Genomic DNA, 20,730 nt, shown 5'->3' with positions numbered 1-20,730 from the left:
AAGCTTTCTTAATAGTCCAGGGCTGCCTCTCAGTTCAGATGATTTCAGTATATTTGGTGCTAGGCACTGGGTGCTGAGCCACCTGGGATTCTTCCAGGCCACACTGCTTTTTGGGAACTACTTGTGTTGTACAAGGACTGCTGTACCACTTAAGCAGACTGAGTGAAAGAGAGGTAGATTCCTGATTGTTGGATCACCCTGGTCTTACTCTTAGAAAATCAGGGAGCTTTAGAATTGGAAGGGATTTCAAAGATCATCTAGGGACCCATTTCCTAACTCAGATCAGGTTGTAGACTAGTTGAACAGGATCATTTAAAAGTAATTGTATTCACTTTTGTTAGTGTTCAGTGAACTTTGACATCAAGTTGCAAAATAATTCTCCCTATCCAGTAGAGTTTTGACTTGCTCTAAGTTATTGGTAATGATTGATTCCAAAATTCCTGTCTTCTCTTGCTCTATCAATACCACCTCTCAGGTCAAGTTAAAAGTGGATTATGTTAGGGACTGAGCTTTGCAAAGGATTTAAAAGGAGTCAGATGCAGGCTCTGACTTCAGGGTGCATGTAATGATGCGTGAACGTAATCTCATGGAAGTGACAGACATGGATATACAGGGTGGGGCAAAAGTATGTTTCCAGTTCATATGGAAAATAATTCATAAGAGTGCAAGAATAAACTCGGTGTTTCATGTACTCACACCTGCAAACCTACTTTTCTTCCATCCTGTATGCTCATTAACCACCAATTATTGGGGAGCCCCTCATCCATAATTTCGCAATGCTGCCTGTGTACAACTGTTAAGTGGTCAGACAGAAGCCTTGACCTCTAAGGGGGGGACTGGGCTATTTCAGATGTAGGGGGAGAGATGGGCAGCCACCCCTTTTCAACTCCGGGGGCTTGCTAGATTGTCAGGTGGAAGCGATCCTAGAGTTAATTTACTCTGTACTGCCTGATGCCTGCCTCTCTTCAGGAGAGGTTTCTGAGGTCCAGAGAATGTGACTGTCCCAAAGTCACTCATATTGTGAATAAATCCATGGTTCACATTTATGGAGTCCCAGTTCCGTGTTCTTTCTTCTTTACCTTGTTTTACATTTCAGTTAAGTTCACTGAATGCCTCTTATGTAGAAAGCAGACTGCTGAGAGTATAAAGATTACTGTGACTTGATTTCTGTCCTCAAGAAATTCAGTCTTGTCAAAGTCAGACACGTCTATAGATTCTGCTAACATTTTTTGACTTGATAATAAGATTTACTGTAAATTACTATAGCTAAGACAAAGTGGTTTATCCATTACACTGTGAGAAATCAAAAAAGAAAGCCCTAACATGTATAGTGTATTTTCTCTTTTTTTTAAGATTTTATTTGTTTATTTTTAGAGAGGGAATGGAGGGAGAAAGAGAGAGAGAGAAACATCAATGTGCGGTTGCTGGGGGTCATGGCCTGCAACCCAGGCATGTACCCTGACTGGGAATCGAACCTGCGACACTTTGGTTTGCAGTCCGAGCTCAATCCACTGAGCTATGCCAGCCAGGTGTATTTTTGTACTACAATAAGATGTTGAATACATGGGCAAATTGGCATGATTAGTGGAAAATGAAGCATTTCTGCCAGTCACTCTCAGATGGTGGAAAGAGGTGAGGAATTGCATGCTTGTAAAAAGGTGCTCACAGCTCAGTGTGTCTAGTTTTGAATGTCTTTTTACTGAAGATAAACCCCCATCTTTGCATTTTATGTAAATGCCCTTGTATGGTTTGTGGATGAGCAGAAGAGAAGATAGACCAGTATTGATTGGGCTAGAAGGAGGGAGGAAGGTCAAGCCAATTAATGATTTTAAAAAGACTTGAAACTTAGCTCTTTGGCTGAAGTAGTGGGGGCAAGGGAGAAGAGGAGGCGGTGAAGAAGACCCATTATAAAAGAGACCCTATGAGATCATTAGAAGTGGGTAGGGAGTGGTAGAGGGCTAAAGGGAAAGTAGAGCCAGGATGTGGACCTGAGTTTGAGAGAAACAGGCTTTCAGTTTTGGTTCAGTGCTGCGGTGGGTGTTTGGATGGGGCTGAGGTGCACCTGGGAAGCAGAGACAAGGGGCTGTCAGCTCTCAGCCAAAGGTGCTGGTGAAGGCCTGACAGGACTGGGAAATGGGTCATGTGAATGAGCCCGGGGCCCACTCTGTGACTCCTCTCTCTCATGGTTCACAGCCAGTTTGGTTTTGTAATCCCAAGCAGAGCTGTCTGTTATAGAAAAAGAGTATGCTTTCTAGACAACTTGTAAATTTGAGCCTGCTGCCAAACAGAGGTATAGGTGGGAGAGGCAGAGAGAGAAGTTACATTTAGGCATGTCAGCATTCTGGAGAGCTGTTAATACATGCATTCAAGATGCAACCTCTGAGTCATGAGCCAGGCCCTGGATTAGGTGCTTTCACGTGTGCTGCTTCATTCTCATAACAACCCTGTGCGGGAGGAGGGATGTCACAGGTGAGAAGACTGAGTAGAGGTTGATCTACTTTTTCTGTTAGTAAATGGTGTTCAACAGGCCTGTCAGCTATTGCAGTCCCTTTGTCACCAAGACCTTCAATGAGGATTTTAAAAAAGTCCCCCAATACGTTGCATTTAAATTTCTAGTTTAATTTTTGTAGTGTGATTTGATTTTAGTCATTAGGAAGAAAAGAGGACATCAGGATTGGACTAACCACTTGTATTCCCCGAAAGACCCTTGCATTCTAGTCATCTAGAAACCTCAGCCGTCTCTGTTTTCTTCTTTGCTTTTATCCTTGAATCTCTTGACTTATTTCCAAGTCCTGTCCAGTTTTCCTTTGTGGTGTCTTCAGTGCCTGTATTTGCCTGTGCTCCCAGTTTATCTTTGCAGTTCAGCTCCTCTTCCCTCTGCTTGTGGGTTACTTCAGTGACTCCTAGCTCTTTTTCATGATTCTGGTCTCCTAACACTCCATCCTGCTTACATTTATGGTACGAGTATTTCTTTTTGAACAGTTTCAAATATATTACAATATTGTACTGACTTAGTAAGTGATTTCTCAACACTTCAAAAAAGTCATCTGTTGCTCCAAGCTCTCGCGTGACTCAGTCCTTAGGGTTCTTGGCATCTCCCCAGGGTGTAGAATGGTCAGGATAAATCTGAAAAGCGAGTGGCTGCTCCTGCACCACCATCTCTCTTTGCTGGGAGTATTTTGCTTTTCCTCTGTCCATTACTTCAGACTTCGTGGAAAATTTGAGGACTGCTTACAGTTTCTACAGTAGTAATAGATTTGTGTTCTCCATGGTGTCTTAATCCAATTGTTTTCGTTTGACTTTACAAAGAGCCATGAGGTAGAAAAGAATGGTGGCTGAAAGATGAGAAGAGTGTAAATTCTAAGCTAAGCTCTGCCAGTAACTTGCTTCATGACCTTGAACAGATCAGAGTTCTTCTCTGGGCCACACAGCCCAAGTTGTGTGAAGTGTGGGAGTAGCTTGAATGATTTTGAAGGCTCCTTGGTGTTCGGTTTTACAGCTCCCAAGAGCTTGGCAGTGTTGCAGGTGAGCTCTTGGGAAGTGTGCAGTTGCCATCCAGGCCTACTCAGTGCCACTCCTGAGCCCTTCTCGAGGTGCGGTTTTGCTGGCCTGGCAACAGTAAGGAGGAAGCTTTCCAGATTGTGATTTTGAAAGATTCGTGACTCTTAAGTTCCCATACCATAAAGAGAACAATTTTCAAATTAGCATTAAGCTGTCTTAAAGGAGAATGAAGTACCTGGAGGAGTAGTTGGTTGGGCTATAATTAGGGCTGTGGCTCCATAACTTTGGGAGAAGTCTGTTGGTTAATTCTCTTGTACAAGACGTAGGAAAGTGTTTTACAAAAACGTGCAACAGAAGCCAGCCAAGTTGTTTTTCCATTTAATGCCCAGATGACAATAAATAAAACAATGTGCCCTGGCTGGTGTGGCTCAGTGGATTGAACGCCAGTCTGTGAACCAAAATGTCATTGGCTGGATTCCTAGTCAGGGCACATGCCTGGGTTGTGGGCCAGGTCCCCAGGGGGTGCGTGCAAGAGGCAACAGATCCATGTATCTGTTCTGCACAGCAGTTTCTCTCCCTCCCTCCTCCCTGTCTGTAAAAGTAAATAAATAAAATCTTTTAAAAAAATAAAAAAAAAAGACATAGTTTAAAAGGCAAAATTTACTTGTGGTTTATGCATTTAACATTTTCTAATCAGAAAGTACATGTGGATAATAAGTCAAATAAAAGGACTGTGATTATTAGTTTGCTCTACTTGTGGTGCTAAATAAATACTGCCAATTTTTATGCAGAGTCTTATGTAGTATCTAGCACACATTGTGCAGAGTCTCATATAGTGCTTTCAAGTAAGTATTGAATGTGTGTTTTGAAAGGACACATTGTTTTGAAGAGCATACATTTGGGAAAGTATGACCTCTTACATATAAACTGTTGCCCATTGAGGGTTGCTGGGAAGGAAATTAATACTTTTAACAGGTTTGCTCGGAAGCTAAGCATATCACTGAGAGACAAGTAAAAAACACAGTCATCCTTTTAGGAATCCGTACTAGAAATTATAAATGAAATATGAATGTACAAATCCTCATTTTCAGTTTCAGTTATTTAAAGAATAGTTAGCAGTATAAAAGTTGACTCAGGTAAGACGTGCTTGTTTTATAAAAACAACATAAACTGTGCAGATGCTGGCCTGGTGAAAGCGGGTGGCGGTCTCCCCTCCGCACTGTTCCCACGGGGCGGGGGCGGGTGCTGCTGTGGTTACTGGTGAGCTGTCTTCTGAGCTTACTTCTGCGCCTGTGTGGACATCGAGTATAGGATTTCCGATTGTTAAAACAAAAATGGTACAGCATAAAACTCTGCACCTTGCACTTTAACTTATTGTTGTATTGTGGATATCTTTCCTTGGTAGCACTTACAGATATACTTCTTTTTAATAGCAATATAGTATAAAAACTTTTTTTTAAGATGGCTTTTGAAAGTGTTCCTACCAGATTATTTTAACTCTGAATTTGTGTTAGGACAATCTGATAAAGATCTGTAAATATTAGTACTTGTATAATCATAATGGCCTAATAGAAACTCTAAAGTGTTTTATAAATGATCATACTCTTTGAACTAATAATATTCTGTGACTCTTCTGAGGAAGCACTTCAAAATATTGAAGAAAAATTCAAAATAAGCCAAAATATTTTTTAAGTAAAAACATTCCATTTATAAAAATAGCAATACTCAGGAGAAAATTCAGTAATTGAAGAAAAGCATAAAGAAGTAAATTGGAGACAACTATACTTGAAAAGCAATAAAAAAAATTATGTATTAAAAAAGCAGTGTCGCAGGTTCGATTCCCAGTCAGGGTACATGCCTGGGTTGCAGGCCATGACCCCCAGCAACCGCACATTGATGTTTCTCTCTCTCTCTCTCTCTCTCTCTCTTCCTCCCTTCCCTCTCTGAGAATGAATAAATAAAATCTTTAAAAAAAAAAGCAAATTAACTTCTGAAATCAAACCATCCAGTTATAATACAGGGTCCAACACAAATAATGGCCCTTTTTTATTACAAAATCATAATCATAATGTAATTTGTAACATAGCAATATCACACTCAAATCACACCATATGACATTTTAGGTGAAATGTTCAAATTAAAAATGTAAATGATTACATCCATATTATTACCCTGCTAACCACACTCAAACAAGCCTTCTTTTTCTTTTTTTTTTAAGATTTTATTTATTTATTTTTAGAGAGGGAAGGGAGGGAGAAAGAGAGAGAGAAACATCAGTGTGCAGTTGCTGGGGGCCGTGGCCTGCAACACAGGCATGTACCCTGACTGGGAATTGAACCTGCGATGCTTTGGTTCGCAGCTGGTGCCCAATCCACTGAGCTACACCAGCCAGGGCAAACAACCCTTACTTCTGCTGGACCTTGTATATTGCTTAACATTTATGAGAGTACATGTTCACCATTATAAATTTGCACTTGCATAAATTTGTACTGTGCCATTGAATATAGATATTCATCAGACCTTTGAAAGTCTGAATAATTGTTCCATCTTTGGAGATACCATTATTTAAATAGTCCTCTGTACAATGATATTTAGGTCATTATCAATTTATTAATATCTTAAACTGCTACAGTGAATATTTTTGTATGAGGAAGAAGAAAATGGCACAGTATCACCATCCCTGGACCAAGATCATGAATTCTTAAAGCATTTAACATAAATATACCAAAGCTCCAAAACTTCTACCAAGAACCAAAACCTAAAGGGTGGCTCTTTTAAGAAGCAGCACTTCCATATCTTGGTGAACCCCAGGTAGAAAGCTTTTAAAGCTGAGTTTTTGACACTTTCACTTCTAAAAAAAAAAAAGCAAATATGACTGTCTACACAGTGTATAGTGCTTCAGTAAACCAAATTCTCAGCAGTGGAACTCAGGAGTATATTTCAGTGGTTATTTTAAACTGAAATGAGGTTATTTGTGAGTTTAAGATTCACTTTGGACCATGAGTTTCCCTTAAAAAAATCCTGAGTATGCAGCCTGTTACATTTTTCTCTTCCTGATAGTGATACTGATTCCTAAGTACTGAAAAGAAACAAAAGTCGTAAGTACTAAAGTACTAAGTACTAAAGATTCCTAAGTACTGAAAAGTCTTGGTATTAAAGTATAGACTTAAACTCTGAAAGTTTGTCCTTTCTCTGTTCGTCTAGTTCAACTTCTCGCTGAGGGCAGACTTTCTGTCCTACTTTGTCATCCCTGACTCACGGTCAGCTCTTGCTCAAACACTTTCAGTGATTGTAGCTGATTCCATTTTTAGATTGCTACAGTTGTTAGACAGATTTATCCTCATATTGAGCTGAAATGTGTTGCTTCCTAATCTCACCTATTTCTGCTATCATAACCACAGAAAATTAAGTCCTGTGCTTTCCCAGATGACATTTCCCCAGCTATTTAAAGATAGCTATCAAATCTTGACACTTCCTTTTCTTTTCATAGCTAAAACAGCTTTTCCCCTGGCTACATCCATATCTCTTCTGTTGTGATTTCCATTTCCTTTCCCAGACTGAATTTTATTGCTGATGTGGTTCAGTAGTGCAAATGTCATTAAAGCAGTCATTTACCTTGATGTGACTCTTGTACTTTCATTGATAGGCATTCACACCAGTTATACTTCTGACTCACACTGAGGTAAAAGGTAGTTTAGCTGCCCTCTTCCCATTCTGTGCTTGTGCAGTTGAGTTTTGAATCTCAGAGCAGAACTTTGCATTTCTCCCTGTTAAATTTAATCTTACTTGAGTTAGCTCACTGTTCTAACTTCAAGATATCTTTTTGAATCACCATTATCTCGGTTTTATTGACTAAGCCCAATTTTGTATAATCCATGAGTTTGGTTAATATTTCTCCTAGTCTTTCATCTAAATTACTGACTTCACGTTTAATAGTGTGGGGCTCATTACCCCTGTGCAGCCTGCCACTGCAGACCATCCATTTGCTAAGGATCCTTTTTTATTGCATCCATTTGTAGTTGCCTAGATCGACGGTTTTTTATTTTTTCCTGTGAATATTGGAGCTGCTTTTTCTAAAAAGTTTTTTTTAGCACTATCCTTTTTTCTTCTTCTGGTTAAGAAAGCAGGCTCTGGAGCCAGATTTCTGGGTTCTGATCCTGCTCTGTCACTTTTAAGCAATTTCTTTAATATGTAAAATGGGAATAATAATACTTATTTCTTGGATTTATGAGAATTAAATGAGCTCGTGCAGACAATGCCTTAGAACAGGGCCTGGTGCATAGTAAAGGTTAAGCGCTGTACTATTATTATACTCTGATTTCGTTCTGAGCTCCACAGTGACACCTCAGAGTGTCTGAATTCCCAGGGTTAAATCTGTGTGGTCCTGCCAGCTTGTAGCAGCTGTACTGCCACTTCCCATGTAATGTTTGTAATCTGGGGCTTATGATCTCTGTAATGTTTCACCTAACCGATTGCCTGAGGAAGAATATTTTAATGTCCTTTTCATTATAAAAGAATTAGTGCTTATGAAAGCCAATTTGGAAAATACAGGAAAAAGTGAAAGGAAAAAATCTTACTACCACAAAACAACCGTTAATTTCTTAGTACATTTCTTTTTCCTTACCATACAGTAGATATAATCATGTCATATGTGTTTTTGTGTTTTGCTTTTCCTTGATATTCTTAGGAACATTTTTAATTATATAGTCTTGCCTGTGAAACCTATTTTAATGATTGTAGAACATTTTCTTAATTGAATGATCTATAATTAACCATTTACTAGTTGTTGAACTTTAGTTTATCTGCTTTTCAGTATTCTAAATTATACTCTGATGAGCTTTTTTTTTAAATAGAGTTTATTATTATTTAGTAAGATTCTAAAGCTGGATTCTCAGTTCCAAAGTTATAAACATTTGTAGGACATGAAGACTATTTTTATTGGTATATATGACCAAAATAAAGTAGGAGGTAGTTTTTTTCTGTCTTTTGTAGTGATCATATCAGTTCCTTTTTCTTCATTTTCTGAATTATAGCTTAAAAGTTTCTTCTTTTGTTTTGATTTACCTTCTCTTTTTAAGGTTTAGGTTATTTTGGTATGTTCCTGCTATTCACATTTGTTCTGGATTATATATTCCTTCCACCTTTGTAAATGTTCTATTACAATGTGAGGTTATCAGAGAGCTTGTGCATGGGCCGTGTTGATGCTTCTTGCAGTGCCAGTCGTTTAGGGTCAGAGTGGGGAAGACTGGGGAGGGCACCCTGGCCAGTTCTTTGGTTTTCAAGTCTTGCTGTTTCTTCCTCTAGTAATATTTTCTTTTCAGCACCCTTCTTCAAATGTGCATATAACTCTGGACTAGGCTCAAACCATCTGTTAGGTAGATTACTTTATCAGGGTCACACTTCAGCTGCCATCTTCTTTTCGCTTTAAAAAATTATTTTCGTAGTAAGAAGCATATTTCATAGGCTGTAATGGATCTTTTAACCTGATTCTTTTTGGAAAGCTTTTCTTTTTTCTTTTCTAAACATTAATCTATAGAGAAAACTTCAAGAATTTTACAAGATTACGCTCTTAAGTTCATGGCTTAAAAATGGAATATTTTATTTCAAGTATCTTTATGCATACAATAGTTTTTGAACTTTAATATATCTTAAAGCTATATGTATTTTTTCCTGAAAACGATTTAAATGGCATCACTGCATGGGGTTTAAATGCCTGTTTCCTTTAAAACTGAGTTTACCCAAACAGAGGAAAGCCTGCACATGCTCGGGTTAGCACCACCTGCCTTCATCTTACCTGTGTTGTAACCACAGCTCCCATGCGGTATAGATGCTTGCGCACCTTGCATAGTTGTATGTTTATTTTCTTGTGTGTGTATTTTACAACTGTGTCTGTATTTCATTTATTGAAGATCTGGACGTTGGTGGTTGGCTATGTGTTGACTGTTTCATTCAAGTGGAATGCAAGCACTGAACGCTACTTAAGAGCAATTTCAATTCCCGTCTGGATTATATTGCTCTTTCATTTAGGTGGGTCACTTTTTCTAAGAAAGTCTAGCTTAAGTTAAGCAGCAGCCGACTGTGCAAATCAAAGCGATGTTTTTTTTGTAGTGTTATATACTGCATTTAAAAATTTTTTAAATCTTTAGAAAATGTCCTTTAATATTTTATTAATTTTTAATGAAAATGTTATGCTATCTTTTAATTATATTGAATGTTCGTTTTCAGAAAGGTCCTTTAAAAATAGATATATCTTAAAAAGTAGGGCACACTTGGGCTCTCAGGGCCATTTCTGAGTGTCACACTGAAGAAGGATGCAGATAAGCAGTCAGGTGTGATAAGAGGTGCTCAGAATCACCTGTGAGAAACAGTGGAAGGAACCATAGATGTTTGCTCTGGATAAGAGAAGAGCTGGGCTGCGGGGGTGGGGAGAGGTGGAGGTAAGGAGGATATAAAATCGGAAGCCTCTCCTGCGAAGGAGTGTTTGAAACCGGTGGGGAGAGATGTTGGAGCAGTGGGTAGCTTCAGAGAGAAAAATCTCTGCTCAGCCTTAGAAGGATCAGTGTCAGAGCTGCTTCGCTTCATTGCAGACTGCACTGCTGGCTGAATGGCTGCTGGGTGGTTTTTCAGGGACCCTCATCTCCAAGTGTGAGTGTTTGGAAACAGTTCTAGTTTAAAAACAAAACCCAGTAGCTGAGAGCAGTAGATAGTTTTTAGAGCTGCTTATTGTTAAAAATTTTTTTTAAAGAGTTGGTTAAAAATAAGTCTCTGCTTAGAGTTTGGTGTTGAAATGAAGCGTTACTCCCTGGCTTTGCGGACTTGGAATCTCCTGATCCGCAATGGATGTCGTGTCTGACACCAAACTCTAAGCAGAGACGAGGAGATCATCAGCAGGATCCCCTGACTATGGGCTTTGGGCTTTGTCTCATTTTGAGTTTGAGAAAGGTGGCTGTATGCCCATGAGGCTCTAGACAAACTCAAAGAACTGCAAATGGCTAATGGGTAGCCACTTGTTAGCATTTTTGTTGTGCACCAAGGATGCATTGAAGCCTTTTGCAGTGCAGTTTTGGGCCATTTCACCTTTCTTGAGAGAGACCACATCCAGTGGTATTTTCAGGAAATCAAGTCAGGCTACACGAGTAGGATCTCTGCCTGGTGTGGGTAATTCTGGGATTAAATGGAGGGTGGGAGGGCTCGATGACATGCTTCTGAATGGATTTGGATCCTCAGGGGACGGCAGCCTGTTGGCGGTAGGCTGGTGCACACCCACTCCCAGGGCCCGAGGCCTCTGATGAGACCGGACTTCCTGAGAGAAGTCCTGAAGTTAGGTTCCACCTGTCTGATGGCTGGTTTTTAAAATTTTCCCCGGTGAAACAATTTTGTTAACATAGATGTCAAATGGTTCTGTTAGTCTAGTAAACAGATTCTTTTAAAGACAAGTGCTGGGTTTTTATTTCATTAAAAATGTTAACTCTTAATAATTTGCAGCATCTCTGGCCGGCTCATGGAGAATTCCAGTATTCCTGGTTATTGTTTTCCTGATGTCTGTGGGCACCCTTTATGAAAAACAGAACGGAAAAGAGTCTGCTGGTAAGAAATAGGGCATTCTATTAATAATTGTTGTTAGGAAATATTTGGGAGAGTATTTTTATTTTAAAAACATGCTATGATGAAACAGTTTTAAATCCGTTTAAAAACCAGTGGTATTTTCTGAACAATAAATTTGTTTAACATATATTAGGTTGTTTGACTATACCTCACCCCCCTTTTCTGCTTTTTTTATTGGGGTATAATTCATAGAGCATAACCATTAACTATTTTAAATGAGTACTTAGTACATTCACAGTGTGTGCAACCATTACCTCCATCTTATCCTAAGATATTTCATCACCCCAAAAGGAAACTCTGTAGTTAGGTTATTTGAGATATTTCTTTTTTCTTAATGTTGGCATTTATAGCTGTAAATTGCCCTCTTAAAAGCTACTTTTACACCTCATAAATTTTGATTTGTTGTGTTTCCATTTTCCCTGGGTCAAGATACTATGTGATTTCCCTTTTGATTTCTTCTTTGACACATTGATTAATCAGAAGTGTGTTGTTAAACTTCCACATATTTATGAATTTTCCAGTTTTTTATTGCTTGTGCTTTTGGTGTTCTATTTCATTGCCAAATTCAAGGCCATGAATATTTACCCCTGCTGATCTTGTATGCTACAACTTTGCTGAATTTGTTTATTTAATAGTTTTTTTTGTAAATTGTTTAGGGTTTTGTGTATATAATAGCATGTCATCTGCAAATAAAGATAGTTTTACTTCTTCCTTTTAATTTGCATGCCATTTATTTCTTCTTTTTGCGTGATTACTCTGGTTAAAACTTCTACTACAATGTTGAATACACCATGTTCTTTTAAAGATTATTTTTGGCTGCAAGTGGTTTTTATCCAAAAACAGTTTGTTAAAGGTACAGATTTCTAATGAGTGGTAAGGGGGCAGCGAGGGTGTGTCTGGGAGCAGTGTCCAGAGGCGGTCGTGGTTCTCCTGGACTCCTGGTTACCCAGGCGTGTGGATGCAGCTGTGTCTGAGAGGTAACTCTGAAGAGCGCACAGTTTCTACAAGTGGTTGACACTTGTCCCTTGCTTCTTTCTGATGGTTATACGTAAACTAAAAGAGCAAATTGTTAATTGTAGCAGATTTTTAGAAAATTAATTTTTCAGATATGAGTTTGTCACAATTAAGTTAGGAAATACAGAGAAACAAAAAGAAAGTAAAAAGCACTCAAAATCCTACTGCCCACAGATTATACCAAAACGTTAACTAGTGGTTTTTATGCCTGGATCATAGTGAACATTCTCTTTTGTGACCTACATTTTAGACTTGATGTCACGAGCACCGTTCTGTGTCAAATGTACTTCTACAACATTATTTTTAGCATCTTTATTTTATGTGAATCACAAGGCTATTTGTGGCACTTTGGTGTATTTGTACAGTGCCTTACAGAAGTTATTTTTAATTAAGTTGCTTTTTAAAATTACTTTATTTGTTAAATGAGTGACATCTGACAGTCATAAGAAAAAACAGTTGTGTAGAATTTTCACATAACTACCTGAAACAAAGAAACCTTAATTACTTTCTGACAGTGGAAAACAGGAAAGATTTTATTTTATATTTTGCTGTCTTTCTGTTCTCTTCTGTTTGCTCAGCTTGTCTTCCTGACCACAGCCTTTTAGACTCTGTGGTTATACAGCAGAGCAGGAGAAGTAAACTTTCTGTTTTGGCATCTGGTAAAGAAAACTTGGTGGCCTCTGCTTGTCCCTCTGGTTAGCTTTACCTCCTTTTTTTCTTTCCTTTCCCCTAATAGTAGTGGTTCATATGGCTCTGCTTACGCCTCACCCCAGGACAGTTTTCTCCTTTTGACTGCCTTGTCCAGAGTGAATACTTTATTTCAAATACTTAACTTGAATAACACAGGTCTAAAACCCAAGGTTTTTAGGAGGATTTTTTCTTGGGTATAAATTCTCGTCAGCTCGTGATGGCAGCCTAGAGAGCTGTGAGAACAAGAATTCTAAGACCCAGTTCTGAGCCATGTTTAATATTTCTATCAGGCCTGTACCCAGGATAGGAGCGCACTGGCGTGTCGGCCAGATTTCTGGTATTTGTATTCTGGACACTTACAAGGAAGGGAATCACAGGAACACAGAGGACATGCTGTGAGCAGATTTGGAAATGTGGAAACAACCAACATCTTGTTCTGTTCACTCTCACTCCAGCCTGCTTCCGAATAGGTTATTCTAGACCTAGAATCTTTTTATGGACTTCTAGTCTAGATGATCCTTATCATAAAATACATCTGTCAAATATTTTTTATAAACTTCTGAGTATTTTTTTCCTCTTGTCCCTAGGACCTTGTTTCTCTTAGGCACCAGAAGTCACGGCATCTAGTCCGTGTTGGGACCGTGGTCTCCTTTTATCATCGTCCGTCCCCGCCTGTTGGTGTCACTGTAATGTGATCAGGACAGGGCACTTCGGTGTGTTGCCGTGTGCTTTCCTTCCTTCCTGGTCTGCCCATGGCCCCGTGGTGGGGCCCGCTCTGGTAGCCCAGTCACCTGTGTAGGTGTCTTTCTCTGTGTCTTCTGAGCTTTGAATCCTTCGCTGCTGCGGACACTTGTATGATCTGTGGTTCACAGGATTCACAGAATTAATCCTTTGGATTTCATCAGAATGCAAAGCATGAGTTTATTTATGTCCAGAAAACTCTTCTTGTAGATTATTGCTGAGTTAGTTTCAGAGGTTCCTTCTGAACCCAGGGGCCTCACTCAGTGATTTTCTCTTAGACCTCGGGAGCTCTTGCTTGGTATTTCCTGGAACCCCAAGATAATGTAGGGGAAAAATGTTCAATGCCTACCACACTTTTATTTTAAATCCACAAGTAAAACAACCGTCAAAACCTTATAGAATGATTGTCCCCATTTTGCAGATGAAGGCATTTTATTCCAGAGATTAACTGACTTGCTTACGGTCCCTCACGTGACTGGTGGAGCTAAGATATGAACTGAGGGCATTGACCCTAAGCCTAGTGCTCTTTGAACAAGCGTCAGTCATCCAGTCATCCTAGAGGTACTGATGGATGATCCTTTTGAACTAAGTTGTGGGTGTCAGCTCCTTCAGTCTCCAGTGTCGGCCCTGTTGGCTTACTGCAGCTTCTGGACCTAGCCCCTCTGTCTCCTGGATCCCAGAAGTCTCACTTGGTAGAAACCTCAGTCCAGCTTTGATGTGCTTCGTTAGCCTGTGAGCAAAGAGGAACACTAGCGTTATTGTTAGTATTGACAGCATGGGTAAGGCCCTGTTGGACTCTTTAAACATGCTGTCTCATTTAATTTTCCTAGTAATCCAGTGAGATTGGTATTGTACTTATTCTACAGATGAAGAAACTCAGGCTCAGCCATTTACTCTTAGTATGAGAAATGCTTTTTTCAAAAGCTAGAGAAACACATCAGATGTTATCTTCAACACCGGGGCATCCAGCCTGAGAAGTATGGCAAGTAAAGTATAAACTGAGTCTGTTTCTGCTAACATTGGTAATTGTTTATAAATGACCAGGAGTATCTTCTCAGGAAGGCTTGGTAGTTGCCTTAATTGTTTTAGGATAGCATGCATTGCGAGTGAAAATGTTTGGTCCACTTAAACCCCAGTTGGAAAAAGAAAAAGAGAACAAACTCAGATGTTTTACTGCGCATCTCCCACTCCCCATTTCTGACACTGTCAGTTAAATAGACCTAGAGAAACTCCTACTGGTGCATATCCACATCCTCATTACTGACCAGAAGTATAGTGAAGTGATACTAGAAGCCACTGAGAGGAGATGTAGTTTCTACGTTAGTAATGGAGACACAAGCCTCCTTCACAGGGTGCTGTGCATGCTGGGGAGGTTTCACTGGGTTTGCAGGGCCTCCTTCCAGTAAGCATCCTTGGATGTATTTCTGGCAACTGCCATTATCCCTGTAAAAGAGAACAAAGTAGATCAAGTCTCCTTATTTAGACTGGTTTCAAAATATATTTCCCCCTGATTTTTAAAAATGTTATTTTGCCCATTGCTGACTAACAGACACTGTTTGAACGTGTGATGTGCTATTGTTATGTGGTTTGCTGGACTGAGCATTGCTGTCCCCTGGAGCGAGGCTGCTAATTGCTGATGTCAGTGGCCTGCTTCTTCAGACTTGCGTGGATCCCTGTTATCGGGCCTCCTGTGGACACTGGCCCCATCCCTGGGCAGGTTGACACTGAAGCCTTGGGTGCTCTTTTTTGTTTAGGTTCTTGGGTCCCAAGATTATGTTTCCTTGTCTGTGTGTCTGTTTTTAGCTGGGACTTTTTTGCTAATACTATAACTTTGTCTAGTTTCTTAGTTCTGGGGTTTTTCTGTCTAGTTTATCCTTCTTCCCAAATCCTTGGGGATTTTGAGGTACAGGTAGATATCAGTCTTAGTGGTAAGATCAGTATCCAAATCTTACATCCATAATTTTCAGATACTCTTTGTTGATTTTTTTGGTGTGCTCTTTTTATTGCTTTGTGAAGTTCAGGCGGTCTAAAAACACATTAACTCATTTATGTATTAACCAGTATGATATTGCATAGTTTTCATTGATTTAGCTGTGATTCACTGAATATTTACTGTGTATTTTGGTGATATCAGCAAGTTGGAAAACAAGTTAGTATTTGTGAAGGTTTCATTTATTGGGTACGTGTAGTTCATTTGGAGCTGAAATTCATTGGCTTGTCAGAACTCTATGTTGTCGCATTGAGTATTGGCCTACCAAAAGTAAGGTCCCAGCTGTATGAATGTGGGTGTATTATTTGGTAATAAGGGGAATGATCAGTGTTCTTAGTTGTGGACAATGGAATCCATACTAACTAGTCTAAGTAGAAAGAGGTACTGATTAGCATACAGAATTTTTGCATATAGAATTTTTGGAAAGACCAGGCACACGTCTGCTTGTATCCGACACGGGCAGAAGTAATGCAGCCAGGAGGAATGCTCATTGACATCCAAGGGCTGTTTGAGCAGAAGTTCCATACTTGCTGCCGCCTGCCACAAAGTTATAGAGTAGACAGCACAACATCTGGAACTTCCTTTTAAGTTTCTGTGGAAAAGCCACATGTCTTTGTGACTGTTTGACATGTATGTGGCTTCCAAATTACAGTGACTCACTTTGGGCTTCAAGTCTTGCACAGGTGTGCCTGCTTGATAGAAACTTCATCCATGTGGTACCTTAGCTGCAAGGGAGTGCAGGAAATACAGTCTTGAGCTTTCCAGTCTCCAGGGTGCAGAAAAGCATTCTAAAACCTGGTATTATGTTAGCTAGTCTGTGCTGTTTGCCATATCAGATTAAAGGCTAATAGTTACTGGCCAATCTTACTGGCCAGTAAATGTTTTATTTGAGGCTAGTGCAAATGGTTAATTTTGGTGTACTACCTATGAAGAACTTAACATGGAAACATATAACATGCAACAGGGTAATGATATTTTTTTAGATTTTTAAGTAATGGATTTTGCCTGTGCTGAATTATGTACTTTATAGATGTATATAGTTTTGCACAATACCCGTACATTTACATATTCATTTGTGGAACGTTATAATTGGGAGCACCAAGTATGGACTGTCCTATCCGGTACTACAAGCTAGTAATGCAAAGGAGGGTGAGATGGTCTATACGCAGGAAGCTCACAGGCTTGGTGTGGCAGTGTTTTTCAGCCGAAAGGTGTATTAAAATTAACCTGTGAAGTTAAAAAATACAAATGTGGCACTTTCTGCTTATGTATCCATTATCTGCCACATGTACGGGCATGAAGTTCCCAAATGAGAGAGACAGAATCCAGGAACCTGCGTATTTAGCAGACTTTCCTGTTGATTCTTAAGCATTCTCCCTTGGCAAATAATCACTGGTCTGGTGGGTCATTGATAACTATTTTGTTTTATTGCGTTTGAAATGTAGAATTATGTGTATTTGCAAGTTATTTCCCACTTTGTTCATGTGCTTTAAAAAGTTCTTTAAATGCATGCATGTTTTACAGGGGCAGAGTTACCCGGGCAAGTTATCTCCATGGCCGCCTCCACGCTGGCCACCTTGGCTATCTCCATCACAGGGTATGAGTCCGGCACGGAAGACCAGCCCTCGGCCCAGCCTGAAGGTGACTGACCTTTGGATGGAATGCCTTCAAAAGCATTCTGGAAAATGAAATGAGCACAGAGTATAAAATGAAGAAAGACACTAGGGTTACAAAATGCTAGTACTGGTCCTTCATTTTTCTCTCTGATTCCTATTCTTACACTTTTTGCTTCTCAACTTTGTTCTCACATATGACCTTTTTCATATATTTAATTATTTACCTTCTTAGGTTCTCACCTTGATTCTTCATTCTTTACCTTTTTTAAAAATGCTTCTTTTTCTTTTTTTTGTTATTTCTCACCCTAATTTCATATTATTTTTCCTTTTCTCAGTGCCCTATTTACCTTTGTCTGTATTTTCCCCCACTTAATCCTTTTTATATTTTCTGTTTCTCCCAAAGCTCACAGTTCTCCTCCATTGTTCTAGTTTGCTGTTGCTTTTTATGTTGCTTTTTTGGTGGTGGTTCTCTTTCTCCAAATCTTCCTTTTGGCTTTTGCTTTCCAACTTCTAGTCATCCATTTCTCTGGCATTACTTGCTTCTCACAGTTTGCTTTGCATGCCTTATGCTGTTAATATGTTGGCTGTTTCTGTTACAACAGACACCTTTGGTTGTCCTGAGGCCAGTGCTCCTGTGAGATCCAGCTGGTTGATTTACATCAGCTTTAAAGCCACACTGTACTCACACAGAGTTCAAGAATGTGAAAGGCTACTCTGCCTGTGCCAAGAGGTCCATTAGTGCCAGAGGTTTTGGAGTTGAGGCTGGTGTGGTTCAGTGGATTGAGTGCTTTCCCACAAACCAGAGGGTCGCTGGTGGGTCGCTGGTTCGATTCCCAGTCAGGGTACATGCCTGGATTGTGGGCCAGGTCCCCAGTTGGGGGTGCATGAGAGGCAACCACACATTGATGTTTCTCTCCCTCTTTTTCTGTCCCTTCCCCTCTCTAAAAAATAAATAAAATCTTTTTTTTTTTTTTTAAAGAAAAGTCTTGAAGGAAGGGGTCAGCTAAGAAAAATGCATTTGGGGTAGAAGGACAACTTACTTGTCTTGCATACTGAATCATGTTTTCAAAGTGGAAAGGGATGATGTTTTGGTTAGGGACTTACTCATCTTCTAAATGTCTGCCACGTCCACCAACATGAAGTTTCCAATTAGAAAGGTAACTCAGAGAGGAAAGTGAAACAGATACGTAACTAGCTTGGACTTTAGCACCAAACCTCAGGAAAGAGTCTTAGTTCTAGTAACTAACAGGCGGGCTGATTTACCGTGGTACTGGTTATATCAGTAGTAAAAATTTACTACAACTAAACATTTAGTGTTAAAAGGAACACTGAGCAAGTTATGATGTAGCACTCAGGGCTGCTGTGTACTTGCTTATGAAAATTTTGAATACAGGGAAGGCATTCTTTCAACAAATACTTACTGAGTGCACTCTGTCAGGTACTGTTCTGTGTGCTAGGAATTCAGGGAAGTGATAACGAGACAGACAAGTTCTTGGCTCTCCTGGGGCTGGTGTTCAGCTGAAGAGAAGGTGGACAGGGATAAGTGGAACACCATCCAGCTGTGTACAACTGTAAAGACTGTGGGGCAGGTACAGGGCTGAGACTATGAGTGGTCTTGTTTCTCTTTTCTTTTGTTGAGACTTTCTGAAATATATACTTTTGTCGATAACTTGTATTTATGGCAGACAAAATGCAAGTTTTAGGATCTTAACTCATTTCTATCATCATGGTATATACTGAGTAATATTGCTTTAAGAGTTACATGTTTTCTGATATATGAGTCATGTATGTTTTGGTAAAATTAGGAAGTAGAAATAATATAGCCCTGAAAACTACCGCCAGCAATCTTGTTTTATGTCTCATTCTAAAAGAAAATCAGAAACACACGTTTCAAAGCCTGGGTTCTTGTAAGAGCAGTTGGCTCCATTTTAGATGAAATGACAATGAAGAGCCCCATTGTGTCAGAAATATATGTAAATGCATCTAATATAAAGTTATATTAAAAGAGAAATTTTTAAACACAGGAATTCTATATGTTAATATTTGTTGCTTTAAAACCATAAGGTTTTAAAATGACCCAAACCAGAGTCATTTTCATGAACTAATTATAATTCTCAGCTATTTTATTATATATTTTTCTTTAGTTTTTTAAAATGATGACTATATTAATAAAGATATATGTCATAAAAAGCTTGAACAGTATAAAGTAAAAATAAAGTATTCCCCGTACCCCACCTACCCCCAATGGATTTAATTAATTTCCCTAAATTTAAACACTGTTGACATTGTTAATACATCACATATATTTCAGTGTATATGGAGACATATATCCGGATCTTATTTTTTCAGCCCAATGAAATCATACGGTCAGAGTACATTTTGAAGACTTTGAAGGCTTAAAGTAGAGCAGCTTAGTGAACTACTCTGTATTACCGTTCACTGCTGAGGACTAAGATGGGGGGGGTGACTTGTTTTGTTTCTTTCTCCAGAAACCATGGACAGAGGAGAACCCCCTCCAACACTGTCCTCTTCCTCTTCCTCCCCTTCACCCACGCTGGGCAGACAGAAGCCAGAAATTGGGACGTTCCTCAGGAAGAAGAAGACGAGCGATGTCTACTTCGTGGCTCTCGTTTGGGCCATCATTGCCGTCCAGCTGTGGCTGAACCTGTGGATTGTGCAGCTGCTGCCAGTGCCGATTGCAGGTAAACATATTTTTGTCTCTTACTTTTGGATTTTAATACTTGGGGTAATTTTACTCTTTTTTTAATTAAATGATCATATGTTTACATTTAAATAATAAGCATTATTTTGAAATTTATTCCTTGATCCCTTCTTAATATTTCTCTTTTATTCTGCCTCTAAATTGTCGTTGTTCTAATCTTGGTTGTGCGTGGAGGTACGGTGCGTCCACCTATGCCTCCATCTTGCCGGAAGTCCCAATATTTCTCTCTTAAGCTCAAAAATATACTTAGCCTCTTGCAGTTTTGTGTGGCATTACAGCCTGACAGTGCTGCGTGGAGAGTTGACTGCTCGGCCGTCCGTGGTTCTGTGGAGGAGAAGGTTAGCACTCTGGATTTTGGGGTTTATGATTGAATTTTCAGCGCTGCTCTGAATGAAGTGCACTTTACATTTTACATTGCATTTTTAATTAAGTAGAAATGTAGGTTTTAAGAACTATATGTATGCAAAGTTGTGATATTTTTGTCTGGCAGAAAAGTATATTATATATACATTATATGTTTTATATCAAAGTGGAAGTATATAACTTTTCATGAATCATTAAACTAGGTCTTTGTGCCTGAATACCATGGTAATTTAAGGCCCACCTCGATACTTCCTAAAGGTGACCTTTAATGCTGTCAAGAGCAAGGAAGAGTTTTCGCTGACTCAGGTGCATTGTAGAAGAGTCTTTTATAATTTCCTGGGTGTTTGGGTTTTTTTTCTTGTTGCAGTCACAGCCTTTGCTAACTTTATGAAGTGCCCAGCTGATGCTCAGGATCCTGCCCTGTAGACACCTCCTGCATCTGATTAGTCCTGTCTCCCACATCAGAGTTTCTCACTGTTGATTTAAAT

The 20,730-nt window shown here is 39.4% G+C and overlaps 1 protein-coding gene across 1 annotated transcript in view; it reads left to right on the top strand.

The window, feature by feature from the left end:
• The window catches only part of TMEM245 (transmembrane protein 245), an 82,300-nt gene that overhangs the window by 1,175 nt on the left and 60,395 nt on the right, over nucleotides 1-20,730 (top strand). Inside the window, exons 2-5 of the mRNA XM_045840224.1 lie at nucleotides 9,411-9,528; nucleotides 10,987-11,088; nucleotides 17,066-17,182; nucleotides 19,647-19,859. Of these exons, the coding sequence (XP_045696180.1) occupies nucleotides 9,411-9,528; nucleotides 10,987-11,088; nucleotides 17,066-17,182; nucleotides 19,647-19,859 (550 nt within the window). The remainder of the gene's footprint in view (nucleotides 1-9,410; nucleotides 9,529-10,986; nucleotides 11,089-17,065; nucleotides 17,183-19,646; nucleotides 19,860-20,730) is intronic.

This window comes from Phyllostomus hastatus, unplaced genomic scaffold (genome assembly GCF_019186645.2).
Source record: "Phyllostomus hastatus isolate PE091 unplaced genomic scaffold, TTU_PhHast_1.1 phas_contig_34, whole genome shotgun sequence".
NCBI lineage: Eukaryota > Metazoa > Chordata > Mammalia > Chiroptera > Phyllostomidae > Phyllostomus > Phyllostomus hastatus.
The sequence above is the reverse complement of the archived record's forward strand: the minus strand, read 5'-3'. Positions and strand labels throughout refer to the sequence as shown.